General features: G+C 33.3%; 2 protein-coding genes across 2 annotated transcripts; one reads left to right on the top strand and one right to left on the bottom strand.

Annotated features, from left to right (window-relative positions):
* The first annotated feature begins 1625 nt into the window (after positions 1–1625).
* LOC108196853 (ras-related protein RABD2a) lies at positions 1626–7321 on the top strand. Its single transcript, XM_017364319.2, has 8 exons — positions 1626–1792; positions 3034–3106; positions 4676–4723; positions 4799–4846; positions 5039–5110; positions 5218–5373; positions 5507–5610; positions 6905–7321. Exons 1-8 carry the CDS (start codon positions 1779–1781, stop codon positions 6996–6998), a joined length of 609 nt encoding a protein of 202 aa, XP_017219808.1. The 5' UTR covers positions 1626–1778; the 3' UTR covers positions 6999–7321.
* An 881-nt stretch (positions 7322–8202) lies between these two features.
* On the bottom strand, positions 8203–13735 carry LOC108196802 (RGG repeats nuclear RNA binding protein A). The gene is made up of 7 exons (XM_017364238.2): positions 13367–13735; positions 11802–12102; positions 11549–11614; positions 11328–11460; positions 10090–10248; positions 9952–10008; positions 8203–8565 (listed from the first exon to the last, which is right to left on the bottom strand). The coding sequence occupies exons 1-7, from the start codon at positions 13542–13544 to the stop codon at positions 8380–8382; spliced, it is 1080 nt and encodes a 359-aa protein (XP_017219727.1). The 5' UTR covers positions 13545–13735; the 3' UTR covers positions 8203–8379.
* Positions 13736–21880: the final 8145 nt, after the last annotated feature.

Below are 21880 nucleotides of genomic sequence, written 5' to 3'. Positions count from 1 at the left end.
TAATGTACGGAGAAATAATAAGTCAAATACAAAAGATAGGAATGAAAATGTGTATTGATCACAAGATCACTAAGCAAGTTAATAAAGATAAAAACAAAGCTAAGTATGAGTTATGAACTTTCTGTGAACAATATGGTTTACCCCCTATAGCTTCGGTTCGGTTAATTTCGGTGCGGTTTTAGTTTAAAACCGAAAATAAAACCGCACCATTAATTTCGGTTTTTTTATTTCGTTTATTTTCGGTTTTATTTTCGGTTTGGTTTTTCTCGGTGTGGTTTTTCGATTTTTTCAGGTTTTTTTTGCGGTTTCGGTTTTTTCTGCTCACCCCTACTGGTCATACCAAATATTACTTCTTTATATGAGAATTTAAGTAGTCGTAATAATCCATGCCATAATTTGAATAAATCTATCTTGGACTAGAAAATATTTTTGGCATGTAAATTAGTTAAATTAAATAATTTCACACTTACGTAATTGCAAATTTCTCGGTTGTTACATATATAAATATTAATTTTATTTTTTAAAATATATTCACTCTAGTTATATTATTATTTCAAGTTTTTATTTATATTTTAAAATCGCTAAATCAATTTAAATTTTCTGACATGTCACTAATTTTTAGACAGTTTTTAATATAATGATAAAAAACAATATTTATAATTAAAATTTTTTAAGTTATTGTTATTATATTAATTTGTAGTGAATTGTCAAATCTGACTTTTGAGTGAGTAGCTTTTTAGTGGATTGTCAATTTCAACCTTTTTTAAAAAAAAAAATTATTAACTTTCCAATGCGTTGTCACTTCAAAAATTTTCAGTGTGTTGTATCGTCAAATTATTATTGCTTGTATGAAAATATTCTATAGATAACATTCATCGAAGTTCAGAATCCAACTAACTCCTCATCTAGATTTTAAATTTCTATCATCATGAATATTTTCATACTTAAAGAAATCGCAAGATCTATTAAAATATATGATTTAGGTGTTGCTAATGATGTTCAAGACTATATCATCATGAGTAAGAAACATATGGAGATGTGGTCGATGAGATAGACAATGACAAGCAAGATGATTTAGATGACGAGCAATATGATTTAGACGACGAGTAAGAGCATATTCCAATTGCGCATCGGTTCACAACTGTAGAAATTAACGTGTCATTGGGTAGAAATTAACTGTAGAAATTAATTCACTCAACAATGATTTATTTGAAGATCAAAATTTTGCAGATAAACAAACTGCAATTAGTGCTATGAAAGCATATCACATTTCTTGAATTGAACTCGACCCGAAATCCGATTAAAACTCGATAAAAACCCGTTACAAAATATTATATATGTGTGTGTTAAATGTAACGTATATATATTGAAATATTATGAATTATTAAATATGTATATTTTACATGCACAATAAAAAATTTACATTCATTTCTTCATTATTTTATTTTTCTTAATTGTTATACATTAAATAAGAAAAATATAATAATGTATAAAAGATAAGTTGAATGATTGTATAAAATTAAATTAATATATTTCATGTGTTTATTGTACTAAATGAAATCTGTGAAACTTTTTTTTATATTTCTAAATTATTATTTAAATAATACGAAATCATAAAAGAAATAGTGACAAGAGGCTCTAAAATAGTCCGATATATGAAGCGATCGATCTTGATCTTACCCGAACACAAAGTCAAAATACAACCCGGTTATTAGTTTTGGTTGCATCTATCTCCATCTTCCTTCTTTGAATTCTTCAACACCCCCGTCAGATTCATCATGAATGCTGAGTAGTAAGTTTTCTCGCACACCCCTTTATTTTTTCATCTTGTAATTCGTTGTATCTTCAACACATGATGTTTAGTTATGTAAAATTCGTGAAATGGGCTTCAATTTTGATCTTATTTGATGGGTTGACTTGATTTCGATTCCTGATATGCTTTATGATACATCTGGATTCTGGGGTTTTTTTGGTTGTTGGTAGATGGAGATGTTAAAGGTTTTAATTGGATTATTATTGTGTGAATATTATACTTTATTTGTTTTTTCCAATTTGGTTTCTGATGAATGGATCTATGTCTGTGTGATAGAGGTGTATTTTTTCATAATTTGCTTTCTGGGGATGTGAATTATTTTGGATGTTATAATATGGTCGAGGATATTAGGTAATTTTTCTGGTGTGAAAATGTTCTCTTTTTGTGGTTATTATCGATTTATTTTAGTTTCTAGTGTATTTTTGGCCTGTGCCGCCATATATATATGTGTATTTGTAGCCATTTGGGGACTGAATGAGCTATATGACCCCCAACCTTGGGGAGTATGGCGGCTTTTATTATCAATAAAATTGGGGATATGTTGATGATTGTTGGTTGAACTTTATACGTAAATAAAGTAGCTAATGTTATAACCGCCTATGAATTTGTTTTGAAGAATTTGGGTATCCTGTAGTGTACTAATCATCACCCTTCGGAAACTGTAATTGTAGCGGTCAAATGTCTAAAGAGTTGCAATTGCAAACTTATAAGGAAGTTTTGAGGGTAGGTGAGATAATGTGGTGCATATTCTATCTTTCTTTGTTATAAAAGACATTTTCTGAGCCTCATAATGATGGAAAGAACTTGTTGCGGTTCAAATTATCAAACTAATAGTATGTCAATACTTCCGTGTATACTATACTTTTTGTATGAAACATAGAAATTTTCGTGTAGATGAAAATATCAACTTAAAGAAACACCATCTCCTATACTTCTATGTAGAAGAATTCCATGATGATCTGACAAAATCGAAAGCTTAGTAGGTTGCCATATTATTGTGCTCTAATTTCTTTTGCAACATCATCCCTTGTAACCGCAAATTGTTTTTGGAGAAGCGACTGCTTATAGTTTTGTAAGATCAATTATTTGAGTTTATAAAAAATAATTGAACTATTGTATAGAAATTTATGCATACTTCTTACTTATTATATGAATGACTTTTTTCTTCTTCAAGATAAGCCATAAAATTGTTGCATAATGGTCCTTAATATCTTTTGCAGTGACTATCTTTTCAAGCTTTTGCTTATTGGTGATTCTGGTGTTGGCAAATCATGTCTCCTCCTGAGATTTGCTGTAAGTTGTTCTGACTTCTAAAATTTTTATAAGAGCTCAGGCCTTTATTAGTTGAAAGGAAAAATTGATAAGGTTATCAGAGAGGACCCATGATAGCTTTGCTCTGATTGTGTTCCCCCACAAGTGGCAGCTTTAGTGGATACGAAATACTAGCAGATATATAGTTATTTACTTATATTCAACATTATATAAAATTTCCCAACTGTATTCCACTTTTTAAAAACTATAAATATGGATCATCATATGCAGATACCTTATTAGATGCATCTGTGAATTTCTCTTTTATCTAGTGCTGTAAATTATAATGATGAGTTGATGACCTATAAAAGGAAGATATTGTAAAGAAATCTGTTTAGGCGACGAATATGTAAGTTTAGTCTTCTTTTGTGCACACCGGTTCTGCTATCAAAATGGATTCTGTTTTAGACAATGCTTAGGTTTTGTTTTTGCATATTCTATTTTATTATCTTCAGCAGATGTTATTTTTAATATTGTATGACTAACACACCCAACGTATTTATGCCTTTCTTGTTCATTGCATCTATTGATAAAGGAATATCATTATAAGCTGTTGCAACCAGATACTTTATAGAACTGTTGATTAGTAGTCAGTGGTCAAGGTCTCTATCTACACCCCTGGTAATCTCTAGTTGGCTCTGTACTGTCTTGATTCTGTTGAGCGCCAATGCCAAAAAAGTCTTTCCACTTAATCGGTTTAATAACCCATGCTTGTAATTTACAAGTGGTTGTGTGAGCAATAAACAGTCAGATAAAGCTGCATCTATTTGTTGCTCTAGGAAGTGGTTTCCACTTGCAATTTAATGCACTTATCATTCTTTCTTACTCATGGCTTCTAGAATCTTATGTAGTTAGATGTTACATTGTGTCTTTGATTTAGTCTGAGGAGCATCTTTGATGTAATTCATGTTACTAAATGTCATAGATCGTTTCCATTAAGACCACGTCTTTACATTTTTAGAGATTTTTCACTTCAATTTTACTAAGATTATTTGCTGCCATATAAAGTTGAGTGTCTATGTATATCACCATTTTAACTGCATTTCTGCATATCAGAAGTCCCTTTGTCTTTTTTTCAATAATATTTAAGCAATTTTATTATTTTTAGTTTTAGTAGTATTAACTGTCAGTCGATGAGAATTAAATTTATCATGGTGTTCACTGAAATCTACTACTGTAAATGAAAAAGTCGTATTTTCTCCATGATAAACTAAACAGTGTAAATGCAGTGCATATTTGAATTTGTCCCTCCTTTCTGTAAGGGTCTATTTTGTAAATTGTGCAGTATTATTTCTAGATCAATTCTTTTTGGTGTCTTAGGAGTTGTTCTAGGAAGGAACTTGAGGTGTGCATACTGACTTTCCTAGTTTACAATAATGGGGGTTTTATTGGAGACATGCTGATAAAATGTTTCACTGCTCACAGTAGTTACCAGTTCCTGCAAGCATTGAATCACTTAGTCTTGTGCTTTGTGTATTTATTATGGTTCTGTACTGAGGTTCTCTATGATAAATGAACTGACAACTGCTCCTGTTTTCTTGGCCAACACAGGATGATTCATACTTGGAGAGTTACATTAGCACTATTGGAGTTGACTTTGTAAGTAGATTCTCTTTAACCAGTTACTTTCTGATACTTTGTTATATTTTCACAAGTGTTGTCAATCTTGTGTAGAAAATCCGTACTGTTGAGCAAGACGGGAAGACAATTAAACTTCAGATTGTAAGCTTTTACTTTAATATTTTTAATTGATGCTTGGAATGGACATTGTGATCTCCCATCTTGTTGGTGTCTGTTTACTGAGATTGAAAAAATGGCAATATCTTCATTGATGGGGAGGATAGTAAAAGATACAGTCTTTAGAACCTCATATTATACTCTACTAAAACACTGAACTAATACTTCTTTGTTTAGTGGGATACTGCAGGGCAAGAACGTTTTAGAACAATAACTAGCAGCTATTACCGTGGGGCACATGGTATCATAGTGAGTAACATATACATTTAGGGATCTATAATCTTATTTGGTGGTTCTTTATACTGTATATTACTCTTCAAAAGACCTAACACTTTACATTGGCTTTACTCGTAAAGGTTGTTTATGATGTGACTGACCAAGATAGCTTCAATAATGTTAAACAATGGCTGAGTGAAATTGATCGCTACGCAAGTGAGAATGTCAATAAACTTCTTGTTGGGAACAAGTCTGACCTCACTGCGAATAAAGTAGTTTCATATGAAACAGCCAAGGTATACAAACTCCCAGTCAGGTTATGGCTGTTATTATTGTAAACAAAAAAATAAATGTTTAGCTTTTTACATGGGAATCTATTTGTTATTCTTAAAGGTTTCTGCATTTATCTAAATTCATAAAGTTTTACAGGCATTTGCCGATGAAATAGGCATTCCATTTATGGAAGCCAGTGCAAAAGATGCTACTAATGTGGAGCAGGCCTTTATGGCCATGACTTCATCAATCAAAGAAAGGTAATTACCATTTTCATGATTGCATCTCGCTTATGATTTTAATGTGTGTAAAACCTGAACTGTAATAGTGATGACTTAATACATGCAAATGTAAAAGTTTGTAATTTTTTACCTTTTTTTCTTTAAACCATCTTAACTTCAGTAGCTTCAAGAGATTCAGCTAGTTATAATCTCTTTAGGGCTACTGATGTCTGAGATATGCTGGTAGATGTCATTTTCTGATCGGAAGGGGACCACAATGCCTGAATCCTGATTCCTGATGGACTGAAATTTTTACTTTCGAAATTAGCGAAGTTGGTTCAGATGTCCTTGTGTCAGGGTAGAAGATTAGTATGCTTGTGAACTTTAAAGTAATTGAAAATTTCGAGCTTTTACTTCTTTTCAGGTCAACAGCATGAAGCTAAATGGGTTATTATTATTATTATTATTATTATTATTATTATTGATTTCTGCTAAATATTAATATATTATTATTCAGTCAATGACTTAATGTCTCCTCGTATGTTAGGTTTTAAAAAAGCTAGTTTCCATAACGGTGCAGAGCATTGGTTTCGAGAGATGTCTTTGGGTTCAAATTCCCCCACCCGTAATTGCTAAAATTTTATTCCTGTTGGTCTGTCTTGTTTCCACCCACATGAAGGAGAGAGTGTGTTGAATATAGTATATGTTTTAGTTAAGGCCTTCTCCTTACAGGGAGACAATAGGCTCAACTATAAGGAAATACACTCTTCTTATTAAAGTGTGGACCTTGAGGACAAATATTTTCTTTAGTCGTTTTGTGTTTTGAAGTGTGCACTTTACTGTAAAAAGTTACAAGGCTAGGCGTAGTCGCATATATTGTTGATAGGAAAAAACCATTTTTTTTTTTACTTTTTATGATGAAATTGGAAGGAAATTAAAGTCATTACGTACACAGGATAATTTGGTTTTGAGCTGTGAAAGTTTAGGAATACTAGTTCTTGTGTTCTATTATAACGTCTTATAAAGTCTGTCTAAATAGTAGATACATGGTAAATAGAAAAATGATTTGTTTGTTAAAAATCATTTTGCTAAATGCTGTCTAATGCAGCTGTCTGTCATTGGCCTTTAAATTGCTCTTAGAATCACCTTTAATATGATTTCTTTACATATTTAAAAATGTATATATCATTTGCCTCATCAAATTTATTGTCTGCATGATTTCCAAAATGACATGAGGTATAGGGGTCAGGGCTTGCTTTTCATATTCAATCACTGTGCACTCATCCTTAAAACATTGATAGACTGCCAAGTAATTTGACAATTCTTGTCTCAGGATGGCAAGCCAACCTTCGATGAATGCGAAGCCGCCAACAGTGAACATCCGTGGACAGCCTGTTGCACAGAACAGTGGCTGCTGTTCTTCTTAAGGATGAGCTATGTTGCCTGCACACATGCTGGCATATAAAATGGCTCCGTCGTGTACAACTGTTCGTCTTTGTAATAGTGTTTATTTTAGTGTTGCAATGTTTTAGTTATCTTACATTTAATCAAGCAAAAGGAAGTACAAATCAAGAATGGACGTTCATATTAACTTTGTTTATTCTGCTGCATATTGCCATCAGACGCATTGACCATATCACATTTTAATCACATTGGCAGGCGAGTGTTGTAATGTTTGCCAGTTGCACTCGCAATTGGGCTCACCATTTTACATTCGGCTTTGCTTGGAGCATGTGCTGCTTATCTTTCAGTTTCTCAAGTCTATATGTTATTGTATTTGGACATTCAATGTTCTTGCGCAATTGGGCTCACCATTTTACATTTGGCTTTGCGGAGCTATCTGTGCAGTTCAATAACCTCAATAGCAGCAGATTTAATGTTCTGTGAAGTCTCACCCTTATAAGTTATAACAGTGATATATATAATGCATGGTGAATATGAGAAGTTAATAAATCACCTTGTGTGGGGTGTTGCTTTTCAGCTGCTCTCAGCTATTAGAGTAAACCCCGATGGCCAATGGGCATTTCCCATTTTCAAACTCATAGAATATATTAAAATAGTTGTTACCTAAAATATAGTGAATTAAAAAGCTATTTTACTCCGATGGTATTATCTGTATTAATTACTCACATCTTAATATTTGCATGTTTCTTACTTAGAACAAGACTTTTATTTGAACCCTGAGGGATTCTCTAAGAGAAACAAACAGGTTTAAGACAAAATTATGAAAACAATACGACTTTAAAAATCATGAATCCGTGGCACCCAATCCCCCCCCCCCCCCAAAAAAAAAAAAAACCCAAATTCTGTGACAGAACCAATTACTACAATTCAAGAACATTAAAAAACACTTGGAAGAATAAGAAACGGAGAATTAAAGGTAAAAGTTAAGAAGAAAAACATAGGAGTTAATATCACCTTTTTTCACAAACTAGTTCAAAACCTGGGTCTTTGTCGTTCCAAAAAATAAAAAACAATGTTACTATTTTTCGCCCAGTGAAAAGTTAGTAGTTTTTCCTTAAATCATGTAACCTGAAGCTGTTTTCTGTCATATAATGTCAAAGTGGTTCTATAACTCCCACAACCACAAATCTAGCTTAAGAAAAAAAAAAGTAAAGATTTGGTTGGGGATGAACGAAAACTCAGCTCCTATGTTGCATGCAGAGCTGTAGCTGAACAAGGCAATAAGAATTTGAAACAACAGAACTTTACATACAACCAACAAACAAAGATATAATCTGATTTCTTTGGTAAAAGAACAAAAACTCTGCATCCTTTGAGTCACGGTTCACTAAAAGATAATAATGTTCATTTACCACCCAATGTGGGGAACTGGCTAGGATCTTCAATAGCCGGGGCTTTTCCATAGTTGCTTGTTCCGCTGCTGCCACTGGAACTTCCTCTAAAACCACGTCCACGACCCCGACCCCGAGCTCCACCACTATAGTATGTCTCCCCCTCAGCAGGCTTTAAGAACTCGTTAATGCTCAAGGACTGCAAAATAATAACAGGCAAGTGTTGAGTGATCCACCCACAAGGCAGAAACCAAGGAGTATAGGGTTTTGACAAATATTAGGTGCTATTTGCGAAAGCTAATTTGAATCCTATTCAGTTTAAAACTTGCAAAGTAAAAATGTTACAACAAACAAAGTTGAAAAGAAACCCTTTATAATGCCTTGAAAGTATCGCTGTAGTTAAATCAAGAACTATGCTCAAAGTTCCAGATTACGCTCAAAGATTATACAATCAACATTGACCACGAAAGTCACTTCAAGCTTACAACATTGAGTCCAAGTAGAGTACTGAATACGCAGGGAAAATTTAATATAAAAGCAACTACTGTCAAAATACACATGGTGTTGGGTCAAGTAGATTAGCTTTGAATACCATGACCAACTTGATTAACTATTAAGAAAAAGATACTTCATTTAACTCAATTAAAGTAACACCAGATATCATTAAACTGAGTCGAAACAAGTTATGACTGGTTTGGTCCATATAACATATCAAAATGAATATTGTCAGTTTCTTAGTACATGCCCTGTATTTTTTGCAGTGCAGCCAGACTTCAGTTCAATCACTGAACTTGTTTAGATGTCAAATCCAATTGGATTTATTACACTGCAAACACCCAATTGCACGTAGTAATCTCTACACATCAAACATAGATGCCATGCCAATTTGACTTGCATGAGAAATATGGACGCCAATTTTGCATGGCATTTAGAGTTTGGTGTGTATCTTCCTACAATTGTTTCTTCCGTGTAATGCATATATAGGAAAGTAAATATTCTGTAATCCAGATATTAAGGTTTTATTTTGTCTCCATCTTCAACAGACAACAGTCCTTTTATTCTAATTTCGAATTTGTGGCATCTTCAACTCTAGGAGTTCTAATTTTTGTTTGCTTTATTTTTGTCATATTAATCTGTACACTTGGGTTATCCTAACTTATATTTTAGAATTGTAATGTCTATTGCCTTTCCTTCTTTTTAATCAAAAAAACAAAGTGTATTTACATTATGGATCAAGCCAGAATGCAGCACAGAATGTAATGCAGTCACTAAAACTAGTGGTTCCTACATTGCCATAATGATTCAACATTGTTGTAAACCTGATGGCACCGGTATAAGTTAAATTAGTTCAAAGCCACTAGCTAGACCTAAAAAACATCAACCATACACTCCTGCGCTGAGAAGACCAACTAATAAGGTAAACAGATCATATACAAATACAGATTTTATAATGGAACAAGGTGACAGGCCACATCAGAGTATACAAATCTAAAATTAAAACTGACTGAGAAGTAAGGCCATACTAATGCTCTATAATACACTGCAGGTTATTTACTCGAAGAATGAGGTAGGCAACAAAAAGTACCTTCTTTGCTCTTTCCTCTTTTTCAGCACTATCTTTCCGCTTATCTTTGTCAGAACCCTAGATAGACGTTAAAATTCATAAATGCATACTACAAAAATATTCATTGTAACCAAGGAAGTAATACATAGCATGTCTCACCAATTTAGCGAATATTTCATCATTGCTCTTCTTGCTTGACAGCGGTTGCATAGATGCAAGCTCTTTGTCCATTTCCACCTTCCTTGCCTCAGTTTTGAGTGACTCTAGTGCTTTCCTTTTCTCTTCCAAAACCTTTTCGTACTCTTCCAGTGTCATCTCCTGCAAAGCTCAATATATATAAATTTGAGAACATTTTATCATGTCAATGAATAGGTAAAATAAGCACAGGACAAACAGGAAAATGGAATCTTGTTTTTATATAACTCAGAGTAGCTCATAAGCATGGTCTCATTTGAAAACATTTTATCATGTCAATATATAGGTAAAATAAACACAGGACAAACAGGAAAATGGAATCTTGTTTTTATAGCACTCAGAGTAGCTCATAAGCACAGTCCCTCCCCCTCCCTAAGGTCCTGCTTCTTTCAGATATTATTCTAAAAAATCAATAAATTATTTTTTTATTTTTACTTCTTTATTTTTTGCTTTTTTTGGTCAAAGTGTCCACAATTCCACATTTCAATCGAAGAATCCGACACGGAATAAGTGTCATGTCTGAGTGTCCAAGTGTCGGACACGGGTACGACTACCTCAACAGAAGAGTCGGAGTAACATAGTCTATCTCTCTCGCACACTTACACACAAACAACACACACACCACTTCTAATCTTCAGACCCTGCTACTATGAGATATTATTCCAAAATATCAATAAGTTAAACATATGCTAGTACCAACAGCTTTAGGTATCCAAGTATTCATTTCAGCCAAAGGGAAGCCATTAGTATGAATCATGGCAACAACTGACATTACAGCAGCTAAAAGAAAATGAGGCTGAGAAGAGTAAAGGATCTTTGTTTTCTTTATAGTAAAGTCTGTTTGACCTATCATCGACCTAACTCTATTCTAAGAACAAAGAGTTCAGAAGATGGGTGGGATTATCAGCTTGGCCCAGCAATTTAGCCAAAGCTGATAATCCCTACCCAACACTATGAATTCTACAAATTGAACTTTGCACTACAATAAAAGTTATAAATTGCAAGTTCAGGTTAATAAATGCATAAATGGTTCATCGACTTGTAGATAATGATTCCTATATATAACATTTTCAGTGATAGAAATGGAAGAGGGAGAGATTGAATCTGTTGGAAAAACACACATAATACATCTTGACAGATACACTCCCTAGTCCCTAAACAAGATTAAGCTATCGTTACAACTTACAATACAAGACACATACCTTATTCTCCAGGTCTTTTTCTTCAGAATCATTTTCCGCTTTGTCCTTGTTCCCATCTCCTGCATCTTCCTCTCCAGAGGGCTTCTTGGCATCCAGACTTCTCTCACCTTCAACAGAGATTTCCTCGGTCACCCTGGATGAAGAATATATGTCAGGTGTCGACATATATAATATAGCAGAGAACATATTACAAGATTTGAAAGTTGATCAGAGAAACTCACTGAGAAATTTCATCAGTCGGTGTTCCCCAGTTCCCTCGACCAGAACCTTCGCGCTTGTACTCATTTCTGCATATCAGATAAGGTGATTAAAGAACATATGAAAACTGCAGCCTACAAAATATACTAAACAAAAGATGCTTCCTGTATGAAGCAGCAAGTAATCTTTTATGTTAATATGAAGCAATAAGTATCATCTTGAAAAGGATGGCGATACAGAGGATCCAGTACAACAAAAAACAGAAAGACTTAATACCCGCGCCCTGTTCCGCTGTGACGTTCAAATACTCGACGATTTTGATTCTCCTCTCCCTCATCTCCACCACGGCGATCACCACGGAATCCACTGCGAGGTCCACCATAGCTGCCGCGCCTTTCAAAAGTTTTCCCTGAATCACTTCCATCAATAGCACCCTGACTACCAGCAAGCCCACTGTTTCTGAAGGAGCTATCATTGCTGGCAAAGTCTCTGTTATATCCACCTCCCCCACGGCGCCCATATCCACGGCCACCACCACGCCCTCCTCCACGGATACCTTCACTCTTTGCTTCTTTCACTACAAAATTTAATAATAATAAACAGAATATATGAGCTAGAAGAAAAAGAATATTAAAGGAAGTTAGGAACTCACAGTAGGCATTTCACTATTGACGCTTATTACCACAATGGATAAGTACAATAAAACTCAATAATTTATTCAATAAAGCCAATAGGTAGAAACAATAGATATCCGATGCATCCAACCAATATAGATTATATCTGGTTGCCTCAGAAAAGCACTGACAATCACCAAAATCAATTCCAAGGTATTATCTTAATTCCTGGTTCGACATGCATCTAGTACACTGAGCAGCATTGCCGATACGAAATAGCCTTCAAGGTTCCAACTAGACATACTTTAGTAGACGAGACAGAAATACTGCTGTGACATTCTTTTAAATCAGATATGTTTGATGTTTCTATACTAATTTCATGGGCTGTTAAACTGCAATGATGAGGTGGCAATATAAGATACTCCAAAAGTATACTACATCTTATTTTCGTAGAATAATAATTAATACCTATATGTATGTTACTAACTTTGTCAAATCGAACTACGGACACTATGATGCAGAAACTTGAAACTTTCTGAAGAAAGTGACGAGTTCGAAAATTTTGTAAAAGGATTTACCATTATAATATATAAAAATTTGAAACAGAAGTAGCCCCAAGTTTCCTCTGTCAAATGCCTCAATTGTCTTTGGAAATATATAGCCTCCATTTTCATTTAATTATATATACACAATCATTGTAGACAGCAACGACAATACATACCAAGTTTTATTATAAACAGAAAGCTATTACTTCATATAGTATAGTATAACAATGGAACTTAATGTATCATCATACTAGGGATCAATTTCAAATTTGTTGTCATTACTAGCATCGCATGCTTGTTTTCTACACATATAAAGGCCATTCACATTGTCATATACAACAATTGGCCTTGTCCACATGGCGGTTCCTATATGATTCTAGTATGTCATCAAGACAAGACAACATTGGTTGAGCAAACCTATAATAACCAAAAGAGCTGATAACATAATTAGCTGAAACAGAGTAAGACGCCAAAACTTAAGTATACAACCGAAAATACCAAATTCTATCACGCAATTCTATACAAAATTATCATCCATCCACACACCGCAAACTATAGAAAACTGATCACTTATACTCGAAACACGATAACACAACATACACAACAAATTCATCAAATAACAACTGTAATACAAACATATACGCATTAATCAAGTAACGCAAAACAAAATCAGGAGTCTCACCGGCCTGAGCAGGTGGCGCAGGCTTGGACGGAAGCTTCGCCGGTTTGGCAGGCTGCTTAGCAACCGCTGGCGCCGGAGAAGCAGCTGTTGCTTTCTTCTTCTGCTGAATAGCAATCAAGTGCGAAACGTCGTCGTTATCATCGTCGCCGAGCAAATCAAACGGGTTGGCAGTGGCCATTTCGGGTTTATTAAAAGTAATTTACAGCTTTGAGCAGCTCAATTGAAGCGATTGAAGGTGAAATTCATATCGAATAGTGGATAGTATAAGTGTATTTGACAGGATAATAAGAGAAATGTGACGAGAGAAGTGGATAGAAACCCTAGCGGCTTGTCAAGTAGTGTAAGAAGACTGATCTACACAGTGGACTTGTCACTAGTGCTTGTGTGATAGTATAAATATGGGGAGAGCAAGAACTATTTTATTTTTTATTTTGTCATCGAATTATTAATTATATAAAATATTATTATCAAATTATTATTTAATTTAATTTATCATTAATTATATTTGTTTTTGTTTTTTTATCATTCAACTTATAAGTTTAAGACTTGTCATCGGTTTTTAGAAAGTTATATAAATTATTTTGATAACATATACATGTATGTAGATATAATTTTATTACGATATTTGATAGTGTCGTAAAAGACGGGAATAAGAGTTAATCGGTAAAATCACGGAACAAAAATTAATTGAATTAATTGGGGATTAATCAGAGATCTAATCAGTTTGAGACATGGATTAATGGGTGAATTATTTGGTTACAAATATGTTTTCGATTAAGTGTAATAAACTCGGAAAAGAACTAAAATTAAGTTTTAACTACCTATGTTTTGTAAAAATATCTTAAAAAACAAAGTAATATGACGGCATGTCATGATATAATATACAGAGTTGCAGAAGAATTAAAGATGAGAATAAAAATGGGCTTTTTTTATTCATAACCACGATTTCAATCTTATTTCTAAAAATACTACCTTATCCAATCTTATTTTCAAAAATACTACCTTCTCTAAAATATTTTCAAAAATACTGTGGTTGCATATGCAACCATATATGCAACTACAAATCCTGATTTCAAGTTTCAAATTTCAAATGTCATTTTCGACCTCATCGTCGGAATCGATATATATATATATATATATATATATATATATATATATATATATAGGGTAGCACTCCATAGCATACCCTCTTATATGAAGTTACGTAGCACACCATTATAAATATATTAATAATATATATTCTATTATATTTTTTATGAAATATAATTGCGAATTATGATTATTAAACCGAAAACGAAGTTATACAATTTTTTTATTTCAAAGATCATCTAAAATTATGCAAAATCTCAACATGATTCTATAACAGAATAATAATCATCCAGAATTATTCTGTTGTAGAATCAGTTTCGAAAATATATTTTTTTAAATCAAATTTTAAGTGTTAAATTACTTAAAATAGATTTATTTTATAGTATTCAATATTAGAATCACGTTTTATATGTATTCTATAACAGAATTTATAATAAAATTGACGATTTATAGTGGCGCACTACGTAACTCCATATAAGGAGTCCCTCTCTCGAATGTTGGCCTATATATATATATATATATATATATATATATATATATATATATATATATATATATATATATATATATATATATATATATATATATATATATATATCGATTCCGACGATGAGGTCGAAAATGACATTTGAAAACTGGAACTTGAAATCAGGGATTCAGTTGCATATATGGTTGCATATGAGGTTGTATTCAGTTGATTCTATTGTAATCTAATGGCCCCGCAGGGGCACCCATACATCAGTTGCAACTTACAGTTTCGGTTGCATATGAGGTTGCATGCAACCTCATATGCAACTAAATGCAACTGAAAACTGTAAGTTCCAAATGATGTATGGGTGCCCCTAGCGGGGCCATTAGATTGCAATAGAATCAACTGAATGCAACCTCATATGCAACTAAATGCAACCTCATATGCAACTAAATGCAACTGAAAACTGTAAGTTCCAACTGAAGTATGGGTGCCCCTGGCGGGGCCATTAGATTGCAATAGAATCAACTGAATGCAACCTCATAGGCAACTAAATGCAACCTCATATGCAACTAAATGCAACTGAAAACCGTAAGTTGCAACGGATGTATGGTGTGCCCCTGGCGGGGCCATTAGATTGCAATAGAATCAACTGAATGCAACCATATGCAACTGAATACAACCATATGCAACTATATATGCAACTGAATTCCTGATTTCGAGTTCCAGTTTTCAAATGTCATTTTCGACCTCATATTTGGATTCCATATATATATATATATATATATATATATATATATATATATATATATATATGAGTTGGGATATGTGGGATACACTTTAAATTGGGGATATTGGAATCCATAGTTTCTACCGTTGGATTGGTGAAAGATCCTGCGGCCCAAATTTAACAAAGACAAAGATAGTTGACTTTTAAAAAAAAAAAAAAACTGTGTGAACATACACGCTTGGAGAGAAGTTCCGTATATCCCTCACCCCACATTCTACTCTCGAGCAAACTGAAATACCGTTACGATTTGTGCAAGATTTACGGGAGAAAAAATCTTTGTGCGAGAATTTTGAAACCAATTGACTTGAAGAGCAGGAGAATTGCAGAATACTATCAAGCTACTTTGAAGATGAGTGCAGGTACTAGTAATCGCCTTTTTGCTCCGGTTCTTCAATTGATTTGTATGTCACACTAGTGAGTGATAAGTTAATGGAAATTTGATTTTAACGCGTTCTGCTTGAATGCATTTCCTACAAATTTATTTTAGTTGATGGTTTGTTATGTCCTCTAGTATGGGCATCGTTAGTCAAGGATACAATTAAGAAAAAATTGAATACAGGGGAGACATTGATGATTTTGGAGATTGCAAATAAATTATTTAAAAGTTTTAGTATTGTGTGTGTCCACGGTGACCAAATGTGCTGTTCTGGTTTGTGATTGAGTTCTTCAAACCTTAATGATGGGTGTGTGTGTAAAGATGCAATTGGAAAAATATGGTATATGATTTGGGAGTTGTGCAGTCTAGTTTTGTGTAGAGTTTGACGTTGTACTATAGAACAAATTGCTGAACTTTTTTATTGGGTGCAAGATTTGCGTGCCGGATAACAAAAATTGGTCAAAGGGTCTAATAATGTTTAGTTTTGTCCGTATGATTACTTTCATTCTATGTGTGAATGTTTTATGTAGTAGCAAGTCTGCCTGATAATCCGAATCCCTTTTTCCTTCCTCAGGAGTACTAGTACGTGCTGCATTTTTTTCCCGCATTATGCAGTTATCTGTAGTTCTTTTTTAAATTAACTATTGATCCGGGACTAATTTATTAGGATAAGCAGTTAAGTGCAAAAGCATAACTTCTCGATAGTCAACGTATGACTATTCAACGTAATGCAGACTAGGTTGTGGAGTATATTTTCGACATTATACTGCATGACATAACAATGACCGTTTGTGGTTGAAAGATTAGAGTCTATAAATGTGTAGTTTTGCCCTTATCTTGTCTTCCCTTTTATGTGTAGGTGTGTTTGCAGGACGACACGTAAAAGATTTATAGGTTAAGCATATTCAGTTAATGATTTTATATTGTTTGGTTGCAGCACACGTAAAAGGTTGTGCACTCTATGATCGAAATTGGTACGCATCCCTCACTGTACTTGCAATATAGATTTACCATAAACGCAAGCATGTCAAAAGAAGTTGCAAATGTTAATGCTATTTTTCTTCCAGTTATAACTGCATCAGAGGTGTCCTCCGTCTGAAATAAGGCCATCTCGGTTGTAGTTATGCCTAACCGGAGATAACCCGTGGAATTGTAAATTTTGTTTGTCAGTGCGTGTTGTGTAAAGGAAATGTATTTTATTTTGCGTATGTACTGTAGTGATAAACTAAACATTGTTATATGTTGTGCGCAGGACAAAGAAGAAGCAATAGACTGATCGAAAGCCCGTGGTATATAATTGGGCGAAGAAGAAGCCTGCTTTTGTAAATCATGGCGATGATGTGGACACCAGCAATGTTGATAAAGTTGTAGGAGAGAATACAACTCTTAGGAAAAAAGTGCCTGAAAAAGTGATTTATAAATATCCATGTGAGGTGTGAGCGCCAATGAACACCTTGGATATCCGTTCTGAATGGTGTGAAGCAAATAGAATGAACAACAAAGAGTCCGGTGATGATGATAATGAGTTTATGACTCCTAGAGAAGACTTCGGCAGCACGGGGAGGAAAGTTGTGGAAACATCTGAGATAAAGGCACAATGATTGTCTCTTTAGGGACAACACGCAACGGAATAAGGGTTAAGATGAAAACTAGTGATAAACAATGACTAGGCAACTTTATTTTTTATAAATTTAAAATCCTGCCGATTACATTTTAGTACAATGTAAGGGAGCAATATTATTGCAGAACATAGTTGGACAGGAGACACCATTGTGAGCCACTGGTCACCGGAAAAGATGTAGTTACAGATTAACATTTTTAACCAAATTTCACATATGCAGTACTAAACTCGCACGAGTATACTTATTTCATATGCAACATAATAGAAGCACCTTCGTACTTCAGGAAGATTATATTAAAACGTTGATCTGGATCAAAGAAAGAAGGGCGAAAAGAAATAAAATATAGTATGCAGGACATATATTGCTTCGTGGACTCCTAAAAATGCTTGTAACTGCCGCCGCATGATTGAAGCATGTTTGACCAACTGACCCAACTTCACGCTTCAGTTTGTGTTTATTACAAAAAAGCAATATTTCTTTTAAAACAAACAAATATAATACAAGCCTTTGGATCAACTATAAATGGAGGGCCAAGATTAGGACTCCAAGACTCCAAAAAATTAGTGGACTCCAAATAACTTTCGTGTGTATATATATATATATATATATATATATATATATATATATATATATATATATATATATCGATTCCAACGATGAGGTCGAAAATGACATTTGAAATCTGAAACTTGAAATCAGGATTTGTAGTTGCATATATGGTTGCATATGCAACCACCGTATTTTTGGACAATATTTTCAAAAAGGTAGTATTTTTGAAAATATTTTAGAGATTTGAAAATAAGATTGGATAAGGTAGTATTTTTGAAAATAAGATTGAAAAAACAATATACAAGATAATTCCCCAATAAAAAACTTATCTGAAATTGGCAATCGAACCGCATTCAGAATCTTGTTCGGGCTAACATGTCATGTGTGATGTGCGGTTCACTTTGATTTTCTTCCTGACTGTTTCTTTCTTCCTCCGCTTCATAGTTTCATTGTTTTGTTACATTTTCTTTTAACACCCCTTGCCATCTTTTTTGCCTTTATTCCATGTGTTTTTTTTTTTTTATAGATTTTTTTCATTGTGATTCCCGCGCCCTATACTCTGAAATACTGTTGATTTGTGTTCTTATTTTTCTTTCCGGCCTCCTCCTTAGTTCTCAGCGGTTCACAGGTACTTTACGATTGTTCACTGCATCGGTCACGGAGTTATTTGCCCGATTTCTCTGGATCAAACCGTTTGTTAGCAGCCCGACAATCCCTTATGAATTATAATTATCCGTAAAATATTGATTTCTGTATGAGTGAGATAGCGAGGAGGTGAGCAAATGTTGACCACCCTCTCATCATTTGCATTCTCCTTTTATTTATTTTTAACATTGATGATTGATGATTAGGAATACAAACTGCCCCATAAACAAAAAAGATTAAAGAGATACAGTATTGACGATAAAAACTCTAGATACGTTAGTAGGTGGTTTTTTTCTTTTTTTTTTTTGCTAAATGGATACGTTAGTTTTTCGCTGATAATATGTAACTTTTTTTCCAGTTTCTGACAGTGTAACTTTTTATATATGTATCAAAAATTTAAAATTAAATTATTTCTTGTTTTATATCGCTAATTATATATCCTGAAAATATTCATGTCAAGAAACTGGACGTCTGGACCTATAATAATATACCTAACTTTTGATCCATCATCTAACTTTTATCTTACAACTGCATATTCTAATGCATGCCTCATCTACCCTCGTGAAATCGTGTCAATCATATCCACTTTCATATCTTTTACTCCCTCCGTCCCGTCAGGTAGTTTACGTTCACTGTTTGCACGTGTTTTGAGGCTCTTATAAAGAATAGGTCAATAATATTTTTTAAAATTATTTTTTTTTCTGAATAAAAGTTTAGACATCAAACTTTTTTTCAAGATTTTTTTTAAAAATATATATATAATGTAGGTATACTTTATAGGAGCCTTAAAATGCGTGCCGAAAAGTAACGTAAAGAACCTGGTGGGACGGAGGGAGTAGTTTTTATATAAAAAAAGCTTTGAATTAGGGCTGTCAAAAAAATTCGAAAGATCCGATATCCGTCCGAAAAATCCGCAACCGTATCCGAGAAAAAGCGGATATTATTCGTATCCGAAATAAAGCGGATATTATCCGTATCCGAATCCGTGATATTCGAATCCGAAATTAAATACATATATGATATTTAAATTATATAATATATAAGTATATGTAATTAAAATTTTATTTTATTTAGCTTGTAGTGTGTGTATATGCATTAAATAATACATTTACATAATTTTTATATAATTGTACAAATACTCAAACACTTTATACATATATAAAAATATTATTTGAGCTTAGTCATCAAAAAATTGTTTGAAAATCATCGTTAATACGGTAGAGTCATCAAAAATATCCGACATCCGTCCGAAATATTCGCATCCGTATTCGAGAAAAAGCGGATATTATCCGTATCCGAAATAATGCGGATATTATCCGTATCTGAATCCGGCCATTACGGATACGGATACGGATATAGGCATATCCGTATCCGAATTATCCGTTTGACAGCCCTAGAAAGCATGCGACCAAGCAAAGAGAACGGGTCCGCATGCAAGTTCGTGCTATTATCATATTCGCAGTTTGTTGCATCATGCTCTTTCTTTATAGTTTACACCACTGTATTGGGGGCTACGTGTTGGGGTATTCTTGCCAATATATTAATCGATAAATGTGAAAGTAATGATTTGTAATGAATGAGGTATATATATTTGTGTAAATTTAAATAATGAATAACCCGTCACAATCAATCAATATACTTATATAAAGGAGAAACGAGGGGCGTGTAGGTGGCGCCTCTCACATCGCTCCGTTTTATTTTTCTAATTTTCTGAAATTTTTGGATGAAAAATATTAAAAATTAGAACTACCTTTTTTAGTTTCGGGTATATTAGAAGCAAGTTTCAGAATCTGATTTTGTTTCAATTTTGTTTCAGATTATTTATGGAATATAGTATCTTGAAAGTTTTAATATGATTTTGTTTCAGATTATTCAATTATGGGAAAGACAGACTATTTATGGAATATAGTATCTTGGCGCCTCTCACATCGCTCCGTTTTATTTTTTTAATTTTCTGGAATTTTAGGATGAAAAATATTAAAAATTAGAACTACCTTTTTTAGTTTCGGGTATATTAGAAGCAAGTTTCAGAATCTGATTTTGTTTCAATTTTGTTTCAGATTATTTATGGAATATAGTATCTTGAAAGTTTTAATCTGATTTTGTTTCAGATTATTCAATTATGGGAAAGACAGATTATTTATGGAATATAGTAGCTTGAAAATTTTAATCTGATTTTGTTCAGATTATTTAATTATGGGAAAGAGTAGCAAACAAGTCTCTCTCCACCTATAAATACCTGTATAGATCGTAATATTTTGGATCATCAAAACACAACCTCCTCTCTCAATACCACAAATCTACCCGATAGTTCTCTTACTCGATTTTTAAAGGAGAAGCGAGGGGCGTGTAGGTGGTGCCTCTCACATCGCTCCGTTTTATTTTTTAATTTTCTGAAATTATTGGATGAAAAATATCAAAAATTGGAAATACCTTTCTCTTGCTCGATTTTTAACTCGGAGGTGTCGTTATTCTGCAACGATAAGTGAAGGCTGTTACAGTGAAGGTTGTTGCAAGCAAATGTAGTTATAGACCGTTATATTGGAGTCGACAAATCCAAACACGGGGAAAGAATATAGTCTTGATAGGATATCGATGGTTGATGTCAATTAATTAACTATTAATGATGTATGTTTGTTGGTTATTCTTTTATAATATTTGTTTTGTTCATCGGACATGTTTGTTGTTGTTAATTTTTATATTATTTACTTTGTATACATGAAAAAATTATTCATGCATTATATGTTTGCTCCGTTCAAGCAACTTTTAAGAGGGTAGTTATATTTAAGTTAAATGTTTTTGTGCACAATCAATCTAAAAAAATTAGAGGAAGGTGACAATGTAAGAACATGATTACTTTTCCAAAAAAAAATAAAATTTTAAGATTCGTCACGCTTTAAATTGTTATTTACGTGTATAAATTTATTGTCATTTTTTCACCATGAATTATAGTCCAATTTTGCAATTTTATATA

Source organism: Daucus carota, chromosome 7, assembly GCF_001625215.2.
Source record: "Daucus carota subsp. sativus chromosome 7, DH1 v3.0, whole genome shotgun sequence".
Classification (NCBI taxonomy): domain Eukaryota; kingdom Viridiplantae; phylum Streptophyta; class Magnoliopsida; order Apiales; family Apiaceae; genus Daucus; species Daucus carota.
Note: the sequence above shows the minus strand (reverse complement) of the source record. Positions and strands in the feature narration are given on the sequence as shown.